Raw genomic sequence first — 23,290 nt, forward strand, 5'->3', positions numbered from 1 at the left:
AGTTTTTTCTTTGAACCAAATTTCTCGCTAGTGGATTTATTTTGTCTATATGCGGCATTATGACATTGATTTTCTGTTTTTTAGAAAATTTTTGATTTTTTTTTTGGATATGGTTTGCCCAATTCATTTGTTGTCCGTTCTAGGTCTCGTTTTCGTTTAGTCAATAAAAACTCATTGAATTGTGCGTCAAGACTTGTCCTGCTATGTTTTTAATAGCCGCCCTCATCTTCTCAGCCGGCTATTATAGCGCTACTATTTTTTTACTTCGTCGAATTTTTTTTCGCTTTACCCATTTTGGCGCTTTTTCGTCATTTTGCGTGAAATCTTTTTGACTTCTGTAGGCTAGTTTCACTCTTCTGTCATCCTGCTCAAAGTCCTTCTAAACAGCAGCTGCTCAGCAAAGCAATTCAAAATGAAGAGAGTCAGTATAAAAAAAATCAAAGTCAGAAATAGAAACGGGATGAACCCATAAAGCCCATTTTTAGATGCCCGGTACTTGAACTTTGTTTTCATAAGTTTTAGTTACTATCTATAATTCTTATTGGTAATCATACTAGACCCTGTAGCCTCTCACTGAGAGACAGGAGTATGTTCAACTACGAAATTACATCAAAATAAATGGCACTTAAAAATGTTTTTGTACAAAAATCAATTTTTGTTGATATTTTCTTTTTCAATCCCAATAGAGTTATGGTAATCAACGGCGGCTATTTTCCCGCAATCTGCCGGGTATGTTTCAACTTCAATGAACTTCTCTTCTACATTTTATGTCTAAGGAGCTGAGTCAATTACTCTCTCACCCATACTTAGGCTCTTTCAATCGAAACTAAGCAAACGCGGTATTTGAACAATTAGTCTGTTGTTAGTAGAGTTACTGTACCAGACTGGCTTTGTAGTAAACAGTTCTAATCTTAAAACTGAAGACAAATTTTGACCTCCACTCCCTCTTGAGACATATTAGTTGCCAATTTTTGTTGATTTTTACTTTTCTTTCAATCCCAATAGAGTTATGGGAATCAACGGCGGCTATTTTCCGGCAATATGCCGGGTACGTTTTTAATTCGCTTTACATTTTGATCACGTTTTTCGTTTCCACTTTTGACTTATGACTTGCCTCACTCAGTGTTTCAACTGAATGGATTCTAAATTCTTGCACGCTTTGAATTACGCAGTGTAGTGAAAACGCTCAATGTAAAAGAGCAAAATCAAAAGAAACGGGTTAAACCGATAAAGCCCGGTCATTAAGTCATAGTGCATTGGGTTATCAAAGTTTGTTAGCGCGATTGCCAGCTGATATTAGTATTAAGCTTTATACTCTTCTATTTAGAAGCTAAAGTAAATATAGGTTTAGAATGTACTTGAAACTGCACTCTGAATTTGAACGTTTTTTTTTGCAACTTAGGTAAAAAGTGTTGTGCGTATTGTGCGTTTAGGGCGTCAACGGCGGCTTTTTCTGGCAATATGCCGGCTATGTTTGATTTTTTTCAAAGACAAAAAGAATTGCTGACTATTTTATTTAATATTTTTGGCAAAAATTTTGGCTAATTGTTTAAAAATTCGGCCTTTCTCTTTAAAAATAACACGAATTTAGCTTTAGTCCACTTTGATTTTGCCGGAAGTACACACCCAAAAACCATAAACACTATTTTTAGACTCAAGTGGCGGCTATTCCTACTTTAACTTCATTGAGAGTGCTCTGTAAGTAAAACTTTTCTGTTTTTTGCTAACTTCACTCGTAAATTATCAAAAGCGCATCATTTGTTTTCGACTTTTAATAATTTATCTGTATCTGTCATATTCGAAAAAATTATGTGTTCCTAATAGACGAATAGCATTTGCTGGGCTATTTGCGGACGAATCTTGGACTCTTAGAATCCGGAATAATTCGGATTGTAATCAGTCGGTCTTTTTTAAAAATCTGTTTTTAATTTCAATTTTTTATAAAACATTTCAAGTCAAAGCTCACCAGTGATAGGTCCAATTGGCTCCGTAAGCAGCTTCAAGATAATGTATATTGGTTTTCATTTGAAAACTTATGGTCGTTCTGGCTTTTAAAAATATTTGATTTTTAATGAAATAAATAATGGCTTATTGAACTTTGCCTATTTTTTCATTTGTTGGTCAACGTGTAGTTCACTGTCAGCAACGAAAGAATGCTTCCTACTGTATCAAAATTTGATCTTTAATGCGGTTTATACCTTAAGTTATGGTTTTGTGGCTTTGATACTACTAGAATTCACATTTTTTTTAGGCATCTGCCCATTTTTCACGTTTTCTTGTTTTGTCACATTATCACATTATTGACAATTCACATATCACATCACAGTTCAAAATAAGGCAAAATTGAACATTAATATTGAACATTAAGATATAGATTATGGTTTTAACGGCTTGGACACCCTTTCTCGCAGAATTTAACTGAATTTTTTAAATTTTTTCTTAGTGTTATTTTTACTTTGTCTTGTGGTCGTTTGAGATTTCTGTTATAATGAGAGGTTACGTTGGCTTTTTTAGAAGAATAGATGAGGCGACATCCTGATATTAGTAGATAGCTGGTTGCTTTCATAACTTTGAAAACATTGAATTAAAAAAATACACTTTAACTTCGCAATTTTGTTTTGTTTTTTTAATTGTCTATTTGTTACCTAATTTCGTTAATTACAGGTCATGTATGTCTTTATTGGTGTCAAGTGAAGGCGTCACAACGGATTGGTATTGCAAAATCTAATGTTTTTAAAGAATTTGTTATGACTACTGGCTTCGAAGCGGGTTTTCCACAAAAAAAATAGATTTAATTAAGATTTGATTTTTGTCATATGTGACGTTCTTTTTGTAGACGTAAGACATATTCTGGATAATGGCAGTTCTCAAGGGCTTTTTGGTCGAATAAACGAAGCTGTTATTAATTTTATTTTGTAATTAATGGCTTTCATGACTTTGGAAATAACTTTGGCAATCGAGCATATTTTGAGGGGCTAAATATGGCTTTACGGCTTCGACAGCATTTTCTGGAAAGTTTCAATTGAATTTTTGTTGTCTATTTGTTCTTTCTGTAACCTCATAAAAATGATTAATGACAGGTCTTAATTCTATAGAAAGATATGTAATTGTTAAATTTTGGGATATTCCAGTTGATTTTTAACGGTTTTCATTACTTTGATCTTATTTGTTTTAAAAAATTATGAGATTTTTTTTACTTTACTGTCTTTGTTATTTGTCTAATTGCTACCGAGCTTTTTTATGGACTGGTCCCATATCTTTTCTAGTGAATTACAAGTTATTTAGTTTATTTTCAGTTTTATCTGACGCTATTTTGAGTTGGTTATTAAGTTTTGTTTTTTAAAATGGACATAAAATTTGAATGTAATTGATGCTTGTTGTTGTTGTTTGATTTTGCTGTTGGTCTTGACTCGCTTGCTTAATGTTGGCAGGTATGATCAATCTAATGCGTCTTTTTTACTCCAGTGAGTTATTTGATTCGGAGGCTATCTTTTTGTTCATACAGCAATTTTTTTAAAAAATGCTTGGGGTTTTCTATCTGATCCTCATTTTGTAGACACTTATGCCAAAATTGTGGATTACCGGGGTCGGAACCTTATGTGCGATTGCACATTACCGAGTCGCCTTGTTTGCTTCAGTAATGAAATAGATCTGAACGTAATTCCGGTTTAAAAAAGCAATCATTAATGTTTAAGCAAAGACAAAATTGAGACAAGCAGAGAAAGCCAATGTAGCGAACTGGAAGCACTATTGAAATAAAGTACAACATTTTTATTTGTCTCCAGTTTAGATTTTTTGTGAAATCTTCCGAAAACAAGAGAACCAAATATTGATTCTAGGCAGAGCTCAATTTGAAGGTCTGCCCCAAATATTGTTGCCCGATTTCAAGAATTCCAAAAAGGCGATTTGCTTCGACAAATTGTTGAAAAAGTTTTAAATCTGATCTTGATTTGATTTTGAGGCGATCAATGTCTATATGCTCATAGCTTGAGCAAAACAGGTTGTAATTTTTTGAATCTGAATCGAGCCTCCTTGTTTTCATTCACGATTGAAAAAGAGAAACACTGAGTTGAACAGATTGACAAACTCCGAATGATTTTTTGTTCCGACCCTACTTAGTGGGGGGGGATCGATATATTTGAGTGCATTTTGAAATACGCGAGTGTAATCAATAAAAAGGACCTCGAGCGATGAATTGTAAATTGAAAAGAATTTCTCAAATAGGAGTTCTGTAGGTTTGAAAGTTTCGATCAATTTTAAATATTTTGCCCAATTAAGTTAATATTAGCTACAATTCCGCTTTGTTAAAAACCGCAATGGCAAGGCTTTTATTAATATGAGTTTAGTTTGTACAATCGAAAGTTTGGATTATATTGACGACCAACCTTTTTCCTAAGATCTTCGTTTTAAATGTTATGAAAAGTCATGTTGAAGCAGTGTTTTCGGTTGTGCTATAATAGTAAAGGGAGCAAAATGAGAATAAACATTTTCCTTCTGGAAAGTGATTCAAAAATATTTTTCGCAGGAAAAAGAATATGGTAAGAATTTCGAATTCGAAAGCAAATATAGAGTATCAAATCATAGAATTTAAGTTGCTTGTTGCAAGTTACAAATTTGTTGACATTTATGATTATACTTTATGAAATTTATCTTTAGGAATTTTCGCAATCCGTGAGAAATGAATGCTGAATATTTCATCTAAGCGGCACAAAAGGCATTTTATTTGTCCAGGTTCTTCTCTCGGATATTTTTCGTCTTCTCATGCTTGCTCCATAGGCTGGTCTCTGAAAACAAAGTTTGCGTGAATGAAACTGAACCAAACAGCATACTTAAAGTGAAGTGACGCTGGAAAATTCGAAGTAAATTCAGGATTGCCTTCAAGGAAATCCATTAAAAATCGGGATATATTGTTTCCCCTGGTGTTTTTATGCTCCCAATTGCAATTTATGTATTGTTACGTAGCATGCTACTATGTAAATTATAGCACGTAATGCTGGGGGTGTAAAGTTATATGCTCACTAAGCTGGGGGGGGGGAGGAGGAGGACCAGATTCTATCCAAAATTGGTTAATACTGTGTGAGTTTTTCCAATAAAAATCACTCTTTTTAACGCATTAGAAACATGAAAGCGGTATCACTAGCAAGCGGATTCATTGTAGAATTCATTTCCAAGAAAAAATTTGAATATTGGCCTACGTTACTTAGCTACGTTACAAATCATGAGTTGATATATGCTATCATCTCATTTTGAAAAAAATTGAACTCGGGCTTGTAAAGTTTTTTTAACCCCTCAGCTGGTGTGGTGGTGTTTGAGCAGGATAGACCATTAGCTTCTGAAAAAGGAAACATTTCTAATTTGACAAAAAGAAAACACAATGGGAACGGAACTTTTTCAAAAAGTTTTTGCACTCTTTAGTACTTTTTCATGAGGATTTCGTGGACATTTTTGTTCGACGGATATCAGAGTAATAAGTGGGTTGCGTTGCGTTTTTGGAAAATTCCTACGGAGAAATATTTTGGTTTTCAGTTTTGATTTTGAGGTCGTTAAATAGAAATTTAAAGTTGACTACTGTATCGAACTAGTCCATTTTAAAGTAAAACGAGGAAGCTCGGTAATGTGCATTTTGCGCATAATCTTCCAAACCCGTTGATTCACATTTTTGAGCCGATGAGAACTGCCTTTATTAAGACTACGATACAAGACAAACAAAAAAATCAAATAACATTAAAATAGCGTCAAAAAACTTAAACTGAATAAATTATTTTGTGCTTCACCGGATAAAACATGAGGCCAGTCCTTAATGAGACTCGTTAACAATTAGACAAAAAATAACAGAACGGCTAAGTTAAAAATACACCTTATTAATAGCCGATGAACGGCTATTATTTAGGCGCTCTTTTTTAATTGGCTTTACCTTTTGATGACGTTTTTTTTTGTTTTAAACCAGTCACGATTTTCACGTATGACTTCTGACTTACTTCGCTCACTGTTTCAACCGAATGGATTTTAAATTCTTTCAAGCCTTGAATTACGCAGTGTGGTGAATATGGTCAATGTCAAAAGAGCAAAATCAAAAGAGACTGGATAAACCGATAAAGCCCGGTCATTAAGTCATAGTGCATTAGGTTATCAAAGTTCATTAGAGTGTTTGATAGCTGACATTGTATTCAGCTTATTAGCATTCAGTTTAGAAGCCCGAATTAAGTATAGTTTTAGAATCTAACTGAAACTGCACGCGCTATTGGAACACTTTTTAACACTTGAAAACAGAAAAAAATTCGTTAAATTTTCTTTCTTTTTCTGTTTCAATCCCGATGTGCATCAAGTACGTCAACGGCGGCTATTTTCCTGCAATCTGCCAGCGATGTTATTTTTTCTGAAAACAAAATCAACTGAAATCTTTGAGTTCATGTTCATTCTTATCATTCATACTTCCTTGTGAAGACATTGAGACCTGTCACTAACCAGAGATTGTATGTCTACAAAAACAAACGACAAATATAAACGAAGAACGAAAATTCAATCAAATTGTGAGAGAACACGGTGTCGGAGCGGTCACAACAATAATCTATTTAGTTAAAAACATGTAATCAATTGCGTCTTTTTTGAACTCCAATAATGTCATATTTGTCTTCTGAGTAATGCGAGTAAGTTAGAAGTAGACAAAAAAGACAAAAAGAGAAGTAGACAAAAAAGACAAAAAGAGAAAGTTAAAAATGCATTTGTATTTTTGGAAAATATTTTGTAGTCATATAAACTTAAACCATCTACTGATATTAGCATTGAGGTTGATTGATTTCCCCAAGAACACCCATTTGGATGTTTTATTATTTAGAATAATTAATACGTCGACAAAAAAGAGAAATACCGACAAAAATCAAAATTTTTTGTTTTGCTAAATGTACCGTGTCGAAACCGTTCAAACAAAAACCATTGCACTGAAGACGTAAGATAAGTATCATTTACTTTTTCAACACCAATATTTTGATGTGCGATCTATAATTATTGAGACTATGTAACAAGTAGACAAAAATGAACAGAAAATTACAAAGTTAAAAAATAGTTCTATTTTTTTTAAAAATAGGTTGGATTTCGAAGTGGTTAAAACCTTTAATTATCAACTGAAATCAGTAAATAGGTTCCTTTGTTCAACCACAGGAAGCCTCTTATACTTGGAATCCACAATTTTTCATTCGACTACAAAAGAACGACAAAATTTACCGATAAATTTTGCCATAAGATGGTGTCCAAGCCGTTAAAACCATACTCCATCAACTGAAGAAATTGATATATTCAGTTGTACTGGCTTTTCAAATTCCAATAATGTGATTAATGATATGCAATAATTGGACAAAACAAAGAGAACCTCAATTTTTTGCAAAAACTCGTACGATCGAGGACGTTTATTTAGTAATTAATCAAACCGCCGTAAATATTAAATTTTACTCCGCTAGAAGTGCGATGTCTTATGTCTTTGCTGACTTAAAGCTATAATTTGACTACAAAAAGAGAAAAACGTGGCAAAGCTGAATAGTCCTTTCTTTGTTTTGAACAAGAATAAAGTCAAAACGACTTTGAGCTTTCGACTGAAAAAATTAGATAGGTTTCCTTGAAACTGCTTAGAAAGCAGATTGAAATTCTCATTGGTTTGTCTTCATATAAAATGTGCTGTTCTTTAACTTACATAAGGAAAAGCAAAAAATGCAAAATTATTTTCAATGAAAGCGACGGATGTCAATCCGAACTATTTTTGGACTGTAAACAAAAAAATGATTAGACCAAAACCAGCCCTACTACTGCTGTAAACCCATTAGGACGACAAAAAGGACGACCCATATCCAAATTTTATGGATGATGATAATTTGACAAAAGAAAGTGTTAATATATCGAAAAATTTATGCTGCATTTTGGATAGATTTGGAGTTAAATTGGCGAACAACTGGCAGAAGTTCAATTCGAGAGCATTCTAAAAGAAAGCTCCTGCTAAACTTGCTCTATCTGGTGTAAACAAAGATTTTGTCAGCGTTTTTATGCCTGTCAATCCGGCAAATCTAAACAAAGTGTAATAAAGAAGCGTATTTGGGGCCATTTTTGAGGGAAAATCTTTGGCCAAATTGGATCGAACAGTTCAGCAACACTTCCATCTTTGGTGATAAAACTAACAAAACTATTGTTAGCAGTTTTATATATAGTTTCTAGCAAAATTGGCAACATAATTGCGTAAAAGTATGGAAAATGTGAACAAAAGCAGCGAAATTCAGTCAGATGTTCGCAAAGGTTTTAACTTCAACTCCGTGGAAGAAAAACAAAGTTTAAAAAATTAATACATGGTCTGTGCTTGTTTGGCGGTCTACTGATACAACTCACAAACCTGCACAGTGAATATTTCGATAGGCAAAAATTGACGTAAGAAAAAAAATGCATTTGGGCATATATTTTCTCTCCCCCACTAAAATGGGTTGGTACAAAAATGTCTTATCTCTGAATCTTCCGAGTGAACTTCTTTGATTTATTCTGTTTATTTTGTTCAAACTGATTTGATTAAAACCTTGCTTGATTACCTCTCATGCGACGCATGATATGCTAGAATACAGCATATGATAGAAAACAGCATACAAAAAAAAACATTCTTGTTCTCACACAAATCTTGACATCTTCCTAATTTTTTGGTTCTCTGAAATCTTAAATAAACAATTATATAAACTCCAATTGGTGATGAAATGCCTTCAAGTTAAAGGTTACAGAGTCATCTTTTCACCTATGTCCTTTATTTGTATCATTGTTACAAACATTATTAATCATTATTTCAAAAACTACTGATCATTAGTAATAGCTACAAAGCGATAGCTAAGGCTATTATTGGCCTTCTCTTGGTTTTTTATTTCGTCCTTCAGATTTTTGTTACGACCATATGACATCACATTAAAATCTGCTTTTTATTCATTTGCTCATGCAATTTCAGCTGAATTCCGTCCGTAACGCCATTTTTCACTCTTAGACTAAAGTTTTTTTGTTCATTCGAGTGATTAATTTTTTTGTCATACGTGACTTACTCACTCTTTCTTTATTGTTTTCAATTGATTGTTCTTTACTTCTATTCATTGAGATAAGGTCAAATGGGTGCGTGTCACTCCAATTGAAGGGTTTTTGAGGGCAACTAATATAAGCAGCAATAAGTTGAACGGATTCTAATTCAAAATATAACAACTGAGCATTTTTTGGTCTGTTTCTTTTACAATCTTTTTCAGACTGCAGATCTACGAAGATAGTGCAGCTATTTTCTGTCAATCTACCTGCTATGTTTACAAAAATAGGGTTAAATCAGACAATACTTGTTCAGAAAGTTCTCCAATACTAAGCAAAACTTAGTCATGTCTCCCAGGTAGCTTAGAGGGGTATTTGAGTAAAATTACACCGGATTTCTCTCGTGAACTAATCATTTTGAAAACCACACAAAATAAAATCGGGTTTTCAACACTTGCTCATTTGTTTGTCCTGATTCTTTTGATTTGCTGATCTAAGCTCTGAGGTAATCAATAAATTAAATCATTGATATATTCTTGATATGCGGGAAAAAAATTTCTAGATGCGGAATAAGTAAAAAGAATGCTCTTTTTTTTAAAAAAAATCTGAAATCTGAAGACAAAATCTTGTCTTGTAGTTCGTTAAGCGTTGGTTTGCGTGATTAATTTTTTTTTTGCAATATGCTCTGAATGTGAAGAAAGTGTGTGTGCAAAACAAAAAGACAGAACAAATTACGTTTCAACTCTAACTTGGGTGCTTCTCCAGTTAATCGAAAGTTAACTCAAGTGAATTCTTAACAGATGTTACCAGCGAGAGATACTTGGCATACATAAACGTCATATAAACAAATTATCATTCAGAAGAAAAGGGAAAACAGTTTTCGTCATTATCTTCTAAATTCTACGTTGACTTTGATGTCATACTCGAGATGGACTGAAATTCAGTTTGATTGAAGCGGCACGCAACGGTTTGCACCTATTACAAAGGTTGATTAACATAATAAATTTTAGGTTCTGACATTTTGATTATAAATGTGAAATTGATGGTTCTGAAATTTTAGCTGTTTCTTATGTTGAAGAAATACGTACTAAAAATGACTCCAAGCAATTGCTCCATGTTGTTCATTAATAATGAAAGAATTTTCCTCTCATACCAAAATTTTAAAAAATCGAAAATCTTGAGTCGTACTTCGAAAGCTACCTTAAGTATGTTGTAATCTGACACTAATATGACAAACTGTCATCGGTATTGACGCTCCTAACATGCGTTTTTGACGTTTGTTGTGGAGTTTACCTGGCAGCATATGAAGGAAGTACACAATGACATGTAGGCAGGGGGCATGGTTGAGTCTTCATTGACTGAGCTGTCGGAGTCGAGTGTATAAAATAGTGTGTCTGTTTTGCTCTTCCCAAAGATATCTTGGTTTGGCTGGCTTCCGCAGTATTGACGCAACACATACCGACAGGTTTTTCGGGTTTGCTTTGTGAACAGGACGAACAATGCAAAATTCACCACGCCTGTCAGGTTGTTTCCGATTCCCTGAAAATTTTCAAGAATTACGGATTTTCAAAATTGTTATTGATAGTTTTACCAGATTTCAGCAAAATGGTTTCAAAATGGATATTTTGGAAATCAAAAAGTGATCTGTGAAACGTCAGCAATTTAATCTCTAATCGAGTATTTTGGTTTTCGAAATAGAATTTGCGGGGTGATTTCTTATCACGACATAGCAGGTAGTAGAGTGATAAATAGGAAATTAACGGCGTGCATTTTTCCACTAATTTTAAGTAGAATGAAAAACGGTTTTGAGCAATTTTTCGGTTTTTTCACAGTAATTTCACTTTTTGTGGGCAATTTTTAGCAATTGTTTTTCAAGTGCCATTCATAGGCCTTTCAGGATTTAGTTGTCGGGATTTTAATAAAATATTTAGAATTGTAATTGCAATTCTTTTTGTTTTGTCGTCTCATTTGTTTACACGAAGTTTTCACGTCAACTTCTTCCTCTCCGTAACGGCATTTGAGCGTGCAAGGTCATTTCTAACTTTCTGTATCGAAGTTCATTAGAGTGTTTGCTAGCTGACATTGGTTTTGAGCTTATAAGCTTTCAGTTTAGAAGCTGAATTAAGTATAGTTTTAGAATTTAATTGAAACTGCAAATTAGAACACTTTTTGACACTGAAAAAAGAAACAAAGAGTTAGATCAATTTGTCTATTCTTTTTTTTAATGACCGCAAAGCGATAACTGAAGCTAATTTTGACCTTCTCTTGGTTTCTTAAGTCGTCAAGATTTCTTTACGACCATATAACGTCACAACCTCTTCAAATCTGTTTTGTTTATCCGTTCGTGCAATTCCAACTGAATTCCGTGTGTGACGTCTTTTTTCACTCTTAGTGGAGCGAGTTTTTTTCTTTTTTTACAATTCAAAGAATTTGAATTGTATTGGGGCGCTGTCTTTTTTTGAAGATCTGTTCACACATTTTCATGATTTTTGAAGTCAAATTGGAGTATTGATTTTGGTCACGCCGAAACAGGAAGTGGAGCGAAAAAGCGAGTGGTTTTGCGGCGTGAAATTTCTTCGCTCTAAATTTAAAGTAGAGTGAGAAAACGGTGTTTGAACAAAAAAATTCGCTTTCTCGCTAGTGGTTTTTTTGTTCACATGCGGCAATTTCGCTTTGATTTTTTCTGTTTTTTCGATTTTTTGGATCGGATTTTTTCTAAATGGTTTTCCCAATCCATTCTTAGTCCGTTCTTGGTCTAGTTTTCGTTTCTGTTTAGTCAATGAAAATTCTTTGAATTGTACGTCAGGACTTGTCCTGCTATGTTTTGTTCTTTCGCGTGATGAAGTTTTTGTTCACACGTGACCTACTTCACTCAAAATGACTTCCTCACTCTGAGTGAGGAACTTAAAATGACTTCCTCACTCTGACTTTACTTTAATTCAGAGAGGTAAAGTCAAGTAAGTGTATATCAATCTAATTGAAGGTTATGTAAGAGCAGCTTATAGAAGCAGCAATAAGTAATACAGATTCTTAATCAAAATAGAACATCTCAGCTTTTAATGAAAAGTAAATTTTTTTGTTTTTTTGAGCTTTTTCATGTTCTATTTGAGACTGCAGATCTGCGAAGCTACTGCGGCTAATTTTTGTGGCAATACAGGAACCGTTGCTAATAGGGCGCAAACTATGTGCACTTTTATTTTTCCTTCAAAAACGTTGTAGAGGCATTGTTGTTTTTCAACTCTTCACATTTTGAAACAGATTTGATCTTTCAATGTACTGTAATTGTCTTATTGTTACGTCAGTAAGTAGGATTGGTACTCACATTTGCTAAATAGAGTCCCTTGTAGTAGTTGCGTACCCAATTAGCATTCTCAAACAAGCCTAAAAAGATGCGAAGTAAAACTTGTGATGCTCGAAATTCCAATCATAGGTTCTCAAAAATAGATTACTGTTTATCAATGTTCGGATCCAAATATTAGATAAGCATTTAGATAGAAGAGGAAGTATAACAGACGTCATTGAATTAGGGAGTATGAAATAGAGTTATTTGCTAAATCGAGACTTGGTTTGTTCTGGAATTTTTTTGCATTCGTTTGGAAGTGAGGCTCACCGAAGAAATCGACGTTGAGATGAATTCGAATGACTGAGGGCATAAAACATATAATGAATAGAATGGGTAAAAGGATGAGATTGCCAAACATCCTTCGGAAGCTGTCTTGAGATTTGTGCCTCAAACTGTCCAGAAATGACAAGTGTCTCTTCTCAGATGAGAGTCTTCGTCTCTGAATGTACTTGGCTAACATCAAGGAGTAGCAAATGATTACAATGCACTGTGTAAGGTTGTCCCACAGGGTTCCTAAATTATTAATTGCTCTTGAACGAAGTTCATAGCAATTATTGTAAACGTGTGTGTCTTTTTTATGCAAAGTTTTCGCTTGAACGTTTTGACTTTTCGAGTGACTTTTACTCCCTTGATTTTTTGCGTTTCGCGTGATCTTAAATTCTCTCTCAATCGCAATTTCAAGCAGCTGAACTCAATTGGCGGCAATTTAATACTAAAATTCAAATGAAAATTGCGCCGAAACTGGTGCCATTTTTCAAAAGTGTACCGAAAGTGGTGCTATTTTTCACTTTAAATAGTTGTATATGTTAACCTCTAATGTGGTTATTTGAAGCCCACTATTGAACTTCTTAGTCCCCCCCCCCCGACTGAAACAGGCTGCAATTGATTAGAGGTCCCAATAGTCGTTCGAGAGCTATTCTTCCGACGTTTAGTCGGTTATGTTTAGTTCCATTCTTAATCTCAAAGACATCGCGTTCTTACTGTTGATATTAACACGAAATTTCTAACTACATTGAACAAGTGACATACAAACATCGGACAATTTGAGCAGGGTATGCTCGAAAGTGATAAAACGAAATCACAGCACCACGAACATTTCTTCCATTTCTAAATTCTATTTGTCAACCCAACTGCCAAATCATAAGTTTAGCAATAGGTTAGTTTTAAATTAACCAGTGATAGCTTTTTCAATTGGTCTGGGAAGTTTGAAGCAATTCTTGTAAACGTTTCTTTCTTCGTTAAATGCAATATTTTCGCTTGACGCTTTTGTTCTAGAATTTTTTTGATTTCTTGTGACGTTTTCACACTTAGCTCTTCTTTTCTGAGTGATCTAAGTTGCTCTCGTTTGGATCCGTTCGTTGCTAAAACCGATTTTGAGCTAATGGAAATCAAAGCATTTCTAGCTGAATTGGTCAGATTTCAGGCTGAGAACAGGTAGGTTCGGGTTCGAACCCAATTGGAGAAATTCTTTTGCACCCGTAAACATTTCTAAGCTACGCCCCCTCTAAATTAAATTCCTCAGTCTGTCGTTCGAGAGGAATTCATCGGTTAGTCGGTTTATAGTTTAAAAAATGTTCTGTCTACACTAGAGGTTCCAAGAAATTTCGATAGCGATGGTTTTTTTCTAGGACTACCACTAATGTCACTAAAGATAATGCGTTTTCAGAAATGAGTTGTTGGAAACAACCTAGAGCAATTCATTTGGGCTTAGAACTTTAAGTAAAGCCAACGAACACTACGTTTTGACTGAATTAGGATCTGTCCGTTCGTGCGTTTCGGGATGCAAATAATATGCACACACTAAGCTGAGGGACACAAACGGAAAAGATCCCTAATGTAATGCCAGTTTTAAAACAAAGTGAAAATTTGATTGTCTAAAATCTTTTTCATGCCCTAGTTATTTTTTTTACGAATTATTGAAGTCCGTATATTTGCTCAAAGCTGAGCAAACCTGAGTAATGAAACCTAAGATTCAATCGCCAGGGTCATGCCTCAGCGGCTAGTGTTTCTCGGGTTGAGTCGGGATAGTTATTTTTAAGACCTTAGAAGATTCGGGTCTTTCCCATTATAGCCCCCCAGCATAGTGGTCAGATAACGTATAGCGCCCCCAATCACAGTAATTTTACCATAATGGGGGTTATAATTTCATAGGTGGCCTATAATGGGAAAGACCCGAAGATTCTTATCAGGCCTTACATGTTTTTCACCAAAAACTCTCGGCTTGTTATAAATTTATTTTAAACTCACAATTTTTTTAAGGTTACCATTTGATGTACATAGTATATAGGTAGTAAATGAATATACGAAAATTGTAATCAGTAGCTCATCAGATCGTAAGGTTTAGGTTGTCAAAATGTTCAAGTTTCTTATTGGAATTTTGAAGTTTTGACAAGATAAAAGTGCTATCTAAAATGAAAAATGTAGGATAAATAATGCAATTTTTTAAAGTGCAACAGGAATGCGTCAGGTTGATAAGCAAAGTTGATAATTAAATCTGTTGATTGCGATAAAAACAATTAACTCTAAAAGGGGGCAATTGGTCTGGGAAGTTTGAAGCAATTCTTGTAAACGTTTCTTTCTTCGTTAAATGCAATATTTTCGCTTGACGCTTTTGTTCTAGAATTTTTTTGATTTCTTGTGACGTTTTCACACTTAGCTCTTCTTTTCTGAGTGATCTAAGTTGCTCTCGTTTGGATCCGTTCGTTGCTAAAACCGATTTTGAGCTAATGGAAATCAAAGCATTTCTAGCTGAATTGGTCAGATTTCAGGCTGAGAACAGGTAGGTTCGGGTTCGAACCCAATTGGAGAAATTCTTTTGCACCCGTAAACATTTCTAAGCTACGCCCCCTCTAAATTAAATTCCTCAGTCTGTCGTTCGAGAGGAATTCATCGGTTAGTCGGTTTATAGTTTAAAAAATGTTCTGTCTACACTAGAGGTTCCAAGAAATTTCGATAGCGATGGTTTTTTTCTAGGACTTCCACTAATGTCACTAAAGATAATGCGTTTTCAGAAATGAGTTGTTGGAAACAACCTAGAGCAATTCATTTGGGCTTAGAACTTTAAGTAAAGCCAACGAACACTACGTTTTGACTAAATTAGGATCTGTCCGTTCGTGCGTTTCGGAATGCAAATAATATGCACACACTAAGCTGAGGGACACAAACGGAAAAGATCCCTAATGTAATGCCAGTTTTAAAACAAAGTGAAAATTTGATTGTCTAAAATCTTTTTCATGCCCTAGTTATTTTTTTTACGAATTATTGAAGTCCGTATATTTGCTCAAAGCTGAGCAAACCTGAGTAATGAAACCTAAGATTCAATCGCCAGGGTCATGCCTCAGCGGCTAGTGTTTCTCGGGTTGAGTCGGGATTGTTATTTTTAAGACCTTAGAAGATTCGGGTCTTTCCCATTATAGCCCCCCAGCATAGTGGTCAGATAACGTATAGCGCCCCCAATCATAGTAATTATACCATAATGGGGGTTATAATTTCATAGGTGGCCTATAATGGGAAAGACCCGAAGATTCTTATGAGGCCTTACATGTTTTTCACCAAAAACTCTCGGCTTGTTATAAATTTATTTTAAACTCACAATTTTTTTAAGGTTACCATTTGATGTACATAGTATATAAGTAGTAAATGAATATACGAAAATTGTAATCAGTAGCTCATCAGATCGTAAGGTTTAGGTTGTCAAAATGTTCAAGTTTCTTATTGGAATTTTGAAGTTTTGACAAGATAAAAGTGCTATCTAAAATGAAAAATGCAGGATAATTAATGCAATTTTTTAAAGTGCAACAGGAATGCGTCAGGTTGATAAGCAAAGTTGATAATTAAATCTGTTGATTGCGATAAAAACAATTAACTCTAAAAGGGGGCAATTGCTGAAAAAATTAATGTACACTCAAAGTCAGTGAGAAAATGAAAGGGCGCTTTTATCTTTTGTTTGCTTTTCTTAAACTGAAGTGATCTGATTCTGTTAAGAGGCATAGTTGAATTCAACATAGTTGAAGAAAAATGTTCAGTCAGAACGATTTGCTCTTTGAAGATTTTTATAAAAAATTATTGCTGCAGGAGCCCAAATATTTCATGTCTAGGTTAGCCATTAAAAAAGACGGTGCTTAAAAAGAGCCAATAGGAGGAAAGCTCGACCAGAACGAACTTGTGAGAATCTTACAAGTTAGCCATCTGACTTGCAAAGTCTTACATTCTTACAAGTTGGACCTGCAATTTGTACGTTTTTACTAGTTAATTATCTTTTATGGGGAAACTCAAGAAGATTTTATAAGTTATCATCCCTTTTCAAGCCGGGTTGAGATGAAGCTATCTCAACCGAACACGAGAGAATTAACCCGGTAATTATGATAAAACCTTAAATTAATTGTAAAACAACTGCTAATTTGTAATCGGATTATTGAACGTAAATTGATTTTCGTTTTTTTTTACTGTTATTAGCGCATATTGGCTACTGTGACATTGCCTATTTGCAAAGCATTCTCGTAAATTTCTCCCGCTACCCTGAGAAGGTAATTGAACAGAAAATTTTCCAGGTTGATACAGCATGCGCAATGAGCCCAAAAACTGCGAATATTTTGGATCTGGAAATTTTTGAAATGCAGTCGTTATGCTTGAGTGGTTAAAATGTTCGGCCTTTTGAAGTTATGCTGATTACTCCAGTGCTTGACAGAAATTTTTATTGTAAACTCAATCTTTCTTGCTCTTGAAGAACTGGTTTAAACAGCTTGCTATTGTAGAAATAATTTTTTTGAGATATAATTTGGAAATGAACTTTTGACTGAGAAATGATATCAGTTACTGTAGTATCATATGAGGCCGCTTACCTGCAAAAAGGTAGTAGACCTTGAGATTAAACCGTTTTGATATTCGCCGTCTTGTTACTAGCCAACAGGAGCCAGAGTTGAGATGCCGGTCGTACCCATACACGCCATTGCACGCTGTTGATAATGCTGAAAAAACGCAAGCTGTTGTTCCGGATGTTTTTTTTATAAGAAGACAATAATAGTTTGAACAAGGATTTCAAAATTGAATTGTATGGTTGAATGTTTTTAATTGCTCTCGGACGAAGTTTGAAGCGATTATTGTAAACGTGTTGATCTTTTTATGCAAAATTTTTGCTTGACCGTTTTGAGTTTTCGAGTGACTTTACGCCCTTGACTTTTTTTGCGTGATCTAAATTTCTCTCATTCACAAATGTAAGCAGCTGATCTCAAGAGGCGGCAATCTAATTCAAAAATTCAGATGAAAAGTGCAAAATATTTTTTTTCACTCCAAATTTTATTAGTGGTTATAGTAGCATATAATAACCTCTAATGAAGTCAGAAGTCATTAGAAGCCCCCCCCCCCCCAACGCCACCCCGACTGAATCAGGCTGCTTTAAATTAGAGCTCGCAATAGTCGTCCGAGAGCAATTCTTCGACATTCTTCCGGTTATTAATAGCCGCCCTCATCTATTCAGCCGGCTATTATAGCGCTCCTATTTTTTTTTACAATTCAAAGAATTTGAATTGTATTGGGGCGCTGTCTTTTTTTTAAGATCTGTTCACACATTTTCATGATTTCTGAAGTCAAATTGGAGTAGTGATTTTGGTCACGCCGAAACAGGAAGTGGAGCGAAAAAGCGAGTGGTTCTGCGGCGTGAAATTTTTTCGCTCTAAATTTAAAGTAGAGTGAGAAAACGGTGTTTGAACAAAAATTCGCTTTCTCGCTATTGGTTTTTTGTTCACATGCGGCAATTTCACTTTGATTTTTACAGTTTTTTCGATTTGTTGGATCGGATTTTTTTCTAAATGGTTTTCCCAATCCATTCATAGTCCGTTCTTGGTCTAGTTTTCTGTTTAGTCAGTGAAAATTCTTTGAATTGTACGTCAGGACTTGTCCTGCTATGTTTTTTTACTGCGTCGAATAAAAAAATGTTTCGCTTTACCTCATTTTGCCGCCTTTTCAACATTTTGCGTGAAATCTTTTTGACTTCTCTAGGCTAGTTTCTCTCTTCTCTCATTCTGCTAAAAGTGATTTTGAACATCAGTTGCGCAGCAAAGCATTTCAAAATGAACAGGGTCAGTATAAAAAATTGAAGTCAGAAGTAGAAACGGGATAAACCCATAAAGCCCAATTTTAGATGCCCGCTATTTGAACGTCGTTCCTATAAGTCTTATTTACCATCTCTAATGCTTATTGTTATTGATAGGAGCCCCTGTAGCCTCTCTCTAAGAAACAGAAGTATGTTCAACTACGAAATGCCTTCAAAATAAATCGGACTTAAAAAAATGTTTTTGTACAAAAATCTTTTTTCAATATCTTCTGTTATTTCAATCCCAATCATGCTTATTGGAATCAACGGCGGCTATTTTCCGGCAATCTGCCGGGTATGTTTTTCAATTTATAGATATGGGAAAAGGCTACTGTTTCTCGAAAGCGGTAGATTTATTCAGTTGTTAACCGACTCATAATCGCTCAGAAATATGGATCTAACGTGAATATCGAAGCTCAAGCTATTTCACTTTTTTTGAGTTTTTACTTGAAAGCGACCGCCTTTATTTCAAAAATGGTTGCCTATCCAAATGAAGGGTTCACAATCAGCTGAATTGAGTATCTCGTTTGGACGAGGTCGAACTTCACAGCATTTAAAACGACTCACTGACTATGGTAGCTATGACCCATGGAATGACGTGTAGCACCCTGTGAAGAGTTTTCTCTCGTTTTATATACTCAAGATACTTGCATGTCATCATGATCATGAGACATGCCATGTACACCATGGAACAGATGTAGAAGAAGTCAATGATGAATGCTTGGATGACACATGCTTGTACTTGTGGGTTGGTCGATTCCAGTGCTTCCTTGGTCGAATGTGTCAGAATGTAGATACCCCAAAGATAACTGAAACATTACGTCCTATACTTATATAAACGACCGTAAGACACTACTAGATCTATTTATTTCAGCGTTAATAATTGTTAAACTGTCCCTTGAGCGAAATAAATTCGGCACGTCCACATGAATAAGTTCATGCTATTTCCATTTTACTTAAATAATCCTGCGTTGTCAAATAATGACGCCGTAATAAATAATGACATGACCGTTGGTGAGAGCCATTTCGTGTCAAACGTCGCAGCATACCTTTGCTTTTGTTTCTTCTGCGTTGTAATTGCGTTTGTCGCGACTCCTTGTATAATGTACAATTCTTAATCTTATATCGCAGTCAATATATAGAGGAAAAGTTTGCCTTAGCTTGACAATAAGATCGCAGCCGCAAATGACGCTGGTAGTCATTCTGTAGCGGGTCGTCTCGTCCAGTATCCAATGATTGCTGAAGATGACAACTGAGTTTCCCAAAAAAGAGCACATGGCTAGAATTGTGAACACTCTCGTTGACATCTCCTTAAAGTAGTCCATATTGTCCTCCTCTACGTGAACCTGGCTTAAAAAATTTAGAAATTTTCATCGACCCTCTTGCTAGACAATATAATTAGTAATTTAGGAGCTGCTGCAAGATCTTGAAAGATGGTGCGTATTCTTGCAAGATTTTTCACAAGATCGTGTAAGATAAACGTCGGTAATAGACTATAGTGTTTCCTCGAACCTCCGATGCACAGCATCAAGCCATAAAAATTCTATTGCACATATGCACAGAATTACGAGAGAATCTTTAACTGGAATTTTCTTTGTTCGGTGGGGTACTTAAAGTATTGCTATGCAGCTATAGTCTCATCAAACAAAGAGAACTCCAGAATAATAATTTAGTTGTCTCGAGTTTTTTAAAGCTCAGATTTAGCTCTCGAATTATGGGAACAAATCAAAGACAATATTTGCTCCATTTTTGTATAATTTGTGTTCAAACATCAGAAACGCTTCATGTAAATATATTGTAAGGTAAAATCAAAACGAGCAAAATTTTTGTTCATGTACGGCTTTTTCAAGCGCTTTCTTTAGTTTCTTTCTGGTTAAGTGGTTTGAATAGGCTTATTTATTATGAGTAACTAATTGCACTTTTATATTTTGATTTTTGAGGCTTATGGAGACTTATAGTGTGAAGGGCCGTGCTTAGAGGTTGACTTTGACCCCCCTCCCCAAAACAATCAGCCCCCTCACTTCACCCCCCATCCCCACTTCTGCACATCGTTCAGACCGTAAGGGGCCCGTGCAGCTAAGGACCCCCCTCCCACCGTTTTCCCTCCCGATTGTTCCCCCCTCCCCATCACCCCCCCCCCCCACCGCTGGGCTCACCTCACGCCCCTTCAATTCAGCTAAAGCTAGCCTCACTAAACCGTGGCTAGCCTACTGACGAAGCCAACTGCTCGCCGGTCGCTTGAGAGCAATTCGACCGATTTTATTCGCGTATTTATTGCTCTCAATGCTCTCAAACAAAGTTTGTAGTAATTATATTAGTCCTGTTGGTCTTTTTGTGTGATTTTTCGCTTGACCTTGACCGATTTTTTGTTTGACTCATTTGACTTTTTGTCCTCAAAAACGGGATAAACAGGTAGCGTCCAGCCGGAATTAATGTCTATTGGATCCTTTCAGCTCACTAGTCTCCAAGTATGCGATTCACAGAAACTGTTTTGCAAACCTAGACTTACGGTGTGAAGGGCGGTTCTTAGCGGGTGACCCCCCACACCACCCCAAGACATCGGCCGCCTCACTTCACCGCACCCCTGCACATCGTTTAGACCGTAAGGGCCTCGTGCAGCCAAAGACCCCCTCCCACTGTTGCCCAGCCCCCCCCCCCCGCTGCGCTGACTTCACTTCAATTAAGCTAAAGCTGGCCTCACTAAACCGTGGCTAGCTAATGACGAAGTCAGCCGCTCACCGGTCATTTGAGCGCAATTCGCTCGACGTTAGTCCGTTATGTTAGTTCGCTTGAAAGTTATGTTAGTTCACTCAGTTTTTCAAGTACAATCGCCCTTCCGTCATCTTTTACAAGGTCATATCACACCTTCGAATTTTTGTTTTCAATGTAAAGTAAAATAAGAGTATTGGTTTTAGTCACACCTGAGTAGTGAAAGGAAAGAAAAACATGGGCAGTTCAAGGGCTTGAATTTTTTTAACTGCTTTGAAAATGGAGGAATGAAAGTGTTCGAACAAATTTTGTTTTTGAGAAAATTATTTGTACGTGCGGCATTTGGACATCGGTTTCAACTGTTTTGTTCCAAAGCATCTGGATCAAATGACTCTAGAAGATGACACATGTGTTCGAATGGTGTATACTTTTCTTTCTAAATTCATCAAAGGGCAGCTGGAAGTTCAAATGACTTGGACGCTACCTGTTTTTGTAAATTATAATTGAATTGTTGGTTTTGGCTCTCTTTTGTCTCAATACACACTGCACTAACTGGCGCTCTAATAAGCCACAACTGAAGATACTGAACGGTTTCGAGTCATATAACTTTTGTAACGACTATGACACTACTAGTTTCACTTATTTATTTGTTCGATGACCGATTACCTCTTAGTTACCTGTTGTGATTAAGGGTACGTCCCGTTGGCTCTCTGTTGAGGCGCAATTGATTCTGTTCTGGCGTGTGAATTTTTTCTCACGTGTTTAACAACTTACACTACTTTTTTCCATTATTTCTTCTAATTTTTAGTTTGCCAGTTGAAGATTTCTTTGGTGTCCTATTATCTTCGAATGGTGTAGTGTATACTTTTCTTTCTAATTTCATCAAAGGGCAGCTAGAAGTTCAAATGACTTGGACGCTACCTGTTTTCGTAAATAATAATTGATATGTTGGTTTTGGCTGTTTCTTTTGTCTCAATACACACTGCACTAACTGGCACTCTAATACGCCATAACTGAAGATACTGAACGGCTTCGAGTCATATATAACTTTTGTAACGACTTTGACACTACTAGTTTCACTTATTTATTTGTTCGATGACCGATTACCTCTTAGTTACCTGTTGTGAATAAGGGTACGTCCTGTTGGCTCTCTGTTGAGGCGCAATTGATTCTGTTCTGGCGTGTGAATTTTTCTAACGTGTTTAACAACTTACACAACTTTTTTCAGTTTGCACTAACTGGCACTCTAATCAGCCATAACTGAAGATACTGAACGGCTTCGAGTCATATATAACTTTTGTAACGACTTTGACCGTACTAATTTCACTTATTTATTTGTTCGATGACCGATTACCTCTTAGTTACCTGTTGTGAATAAGGGTACGTCCTGTTGGCTCTCTGTTGAGGCGCAATTGATTCTGTTCTGGCGTGTGAATTTTTTCTAACGTGTTTAACAACTTACACAACTTTTTTCAGTTTGCACTAACTGGCACTCTAATAAGCCATAACTGAAGATACTGAACGGCTTCGAGTCATATATAACTTTTGTAACGACTTTGACCTTACTAATTTCACTTATTTATTTGTTCGATGACCGAATACCTCTTAGTTACCTGTTGTGAATAAGGGTACGTCCTGTTGGCTCTCTGTTGAGGCGCAATTGATTCTGTTCTGGCGTGTGAATTTTTTCTAACGTGTTTAACAACTTACACAACTTTTTTCAGTTTGCACTAACTGGCACTCTAATCAGCCATAACTGAAGATACTGAACGGCTTCGAGTCATATATAACTTTTGTAACGACTTTGACCGTACTAATTTCACTTATTTATTTGTTCGATGACCGATTACCTCTTAGTTACCTGTTGTGAATAAGGGTACGTCCTGTTGGCTCTCTGTTGAGGCGCAATTGATTCTGTTCTGGCGTGTGAATTTTTTCTAACGTGTTTAACAACTTACACAACTTTTTTCAGTTTGCACTAACTGGCACTCTAATAAGCCATAACTGAAGATACTGAACGGCTTCGAGTCATATATAACTTTTGTAACGACTTTGACCTTACTAATTTCACTTATTTATTTGTTCGATGACCGAATACCTCTTAGTTACCTGTTGTGAATAAG

The 23,290-nt window shown here is 35.6% G+C and overlaps 2 protein-coding genes across 2 annotated transcripts in view; one reads left to right on the plus strand and one right to left on the minus strand.

Annotated features, from left to right (window-relative positions):
* The window catches only part of LOC142334998 (uncharacterized), a 253,501-nt gene that overhangs the window by 133,363 nt on the left and 96,848 nt on the right, over positions 1 to 23,290 (plus strand). The window lies entirely within an intron of this gene.
* LOC142334702 (uncharacterized) lies at positions 3,962 to 19,917 on the minus strand. Its single transcript, XM_075382944.1, has 7 exons — positions 19,614 to 19,917; positions 19,026 to 19,267; positions 17,209 to 17,334; positions 12,635 to 12,880; positions 12,347 to 12,405; positions 10,318 to 10,563; positions 3,962 to 4,784 (listed from the first exon to the last, which is right to left on the minus strand). Exons 1-7 carry the CDS (start codon positions 19,781 to 19,783, stop codon positions 4,695 to 4,697), a joined length of 1,179 nt encoding a protein of 392 aa, XP_075239059.1. The 5' UTR covers positions 19,784 to 19,917; the 3' UTR covers positions 3,962 to 4,694.

Source organism: Convolutriloba macropyga, chromosome 2 (genome assembly GCF_964194025.1).
Source record: "Convolutriloba macropyga chromosome 2, txConMacr16.3, whole genome shotgun sequence".
NCBI classification, from domain to species: domain Eukaryota; kingdom Metazoa; phylum Xenacoelomorpha; order Acoela; family Convolutidae; genus Convolutriloba; species Convolutriloba macropyga.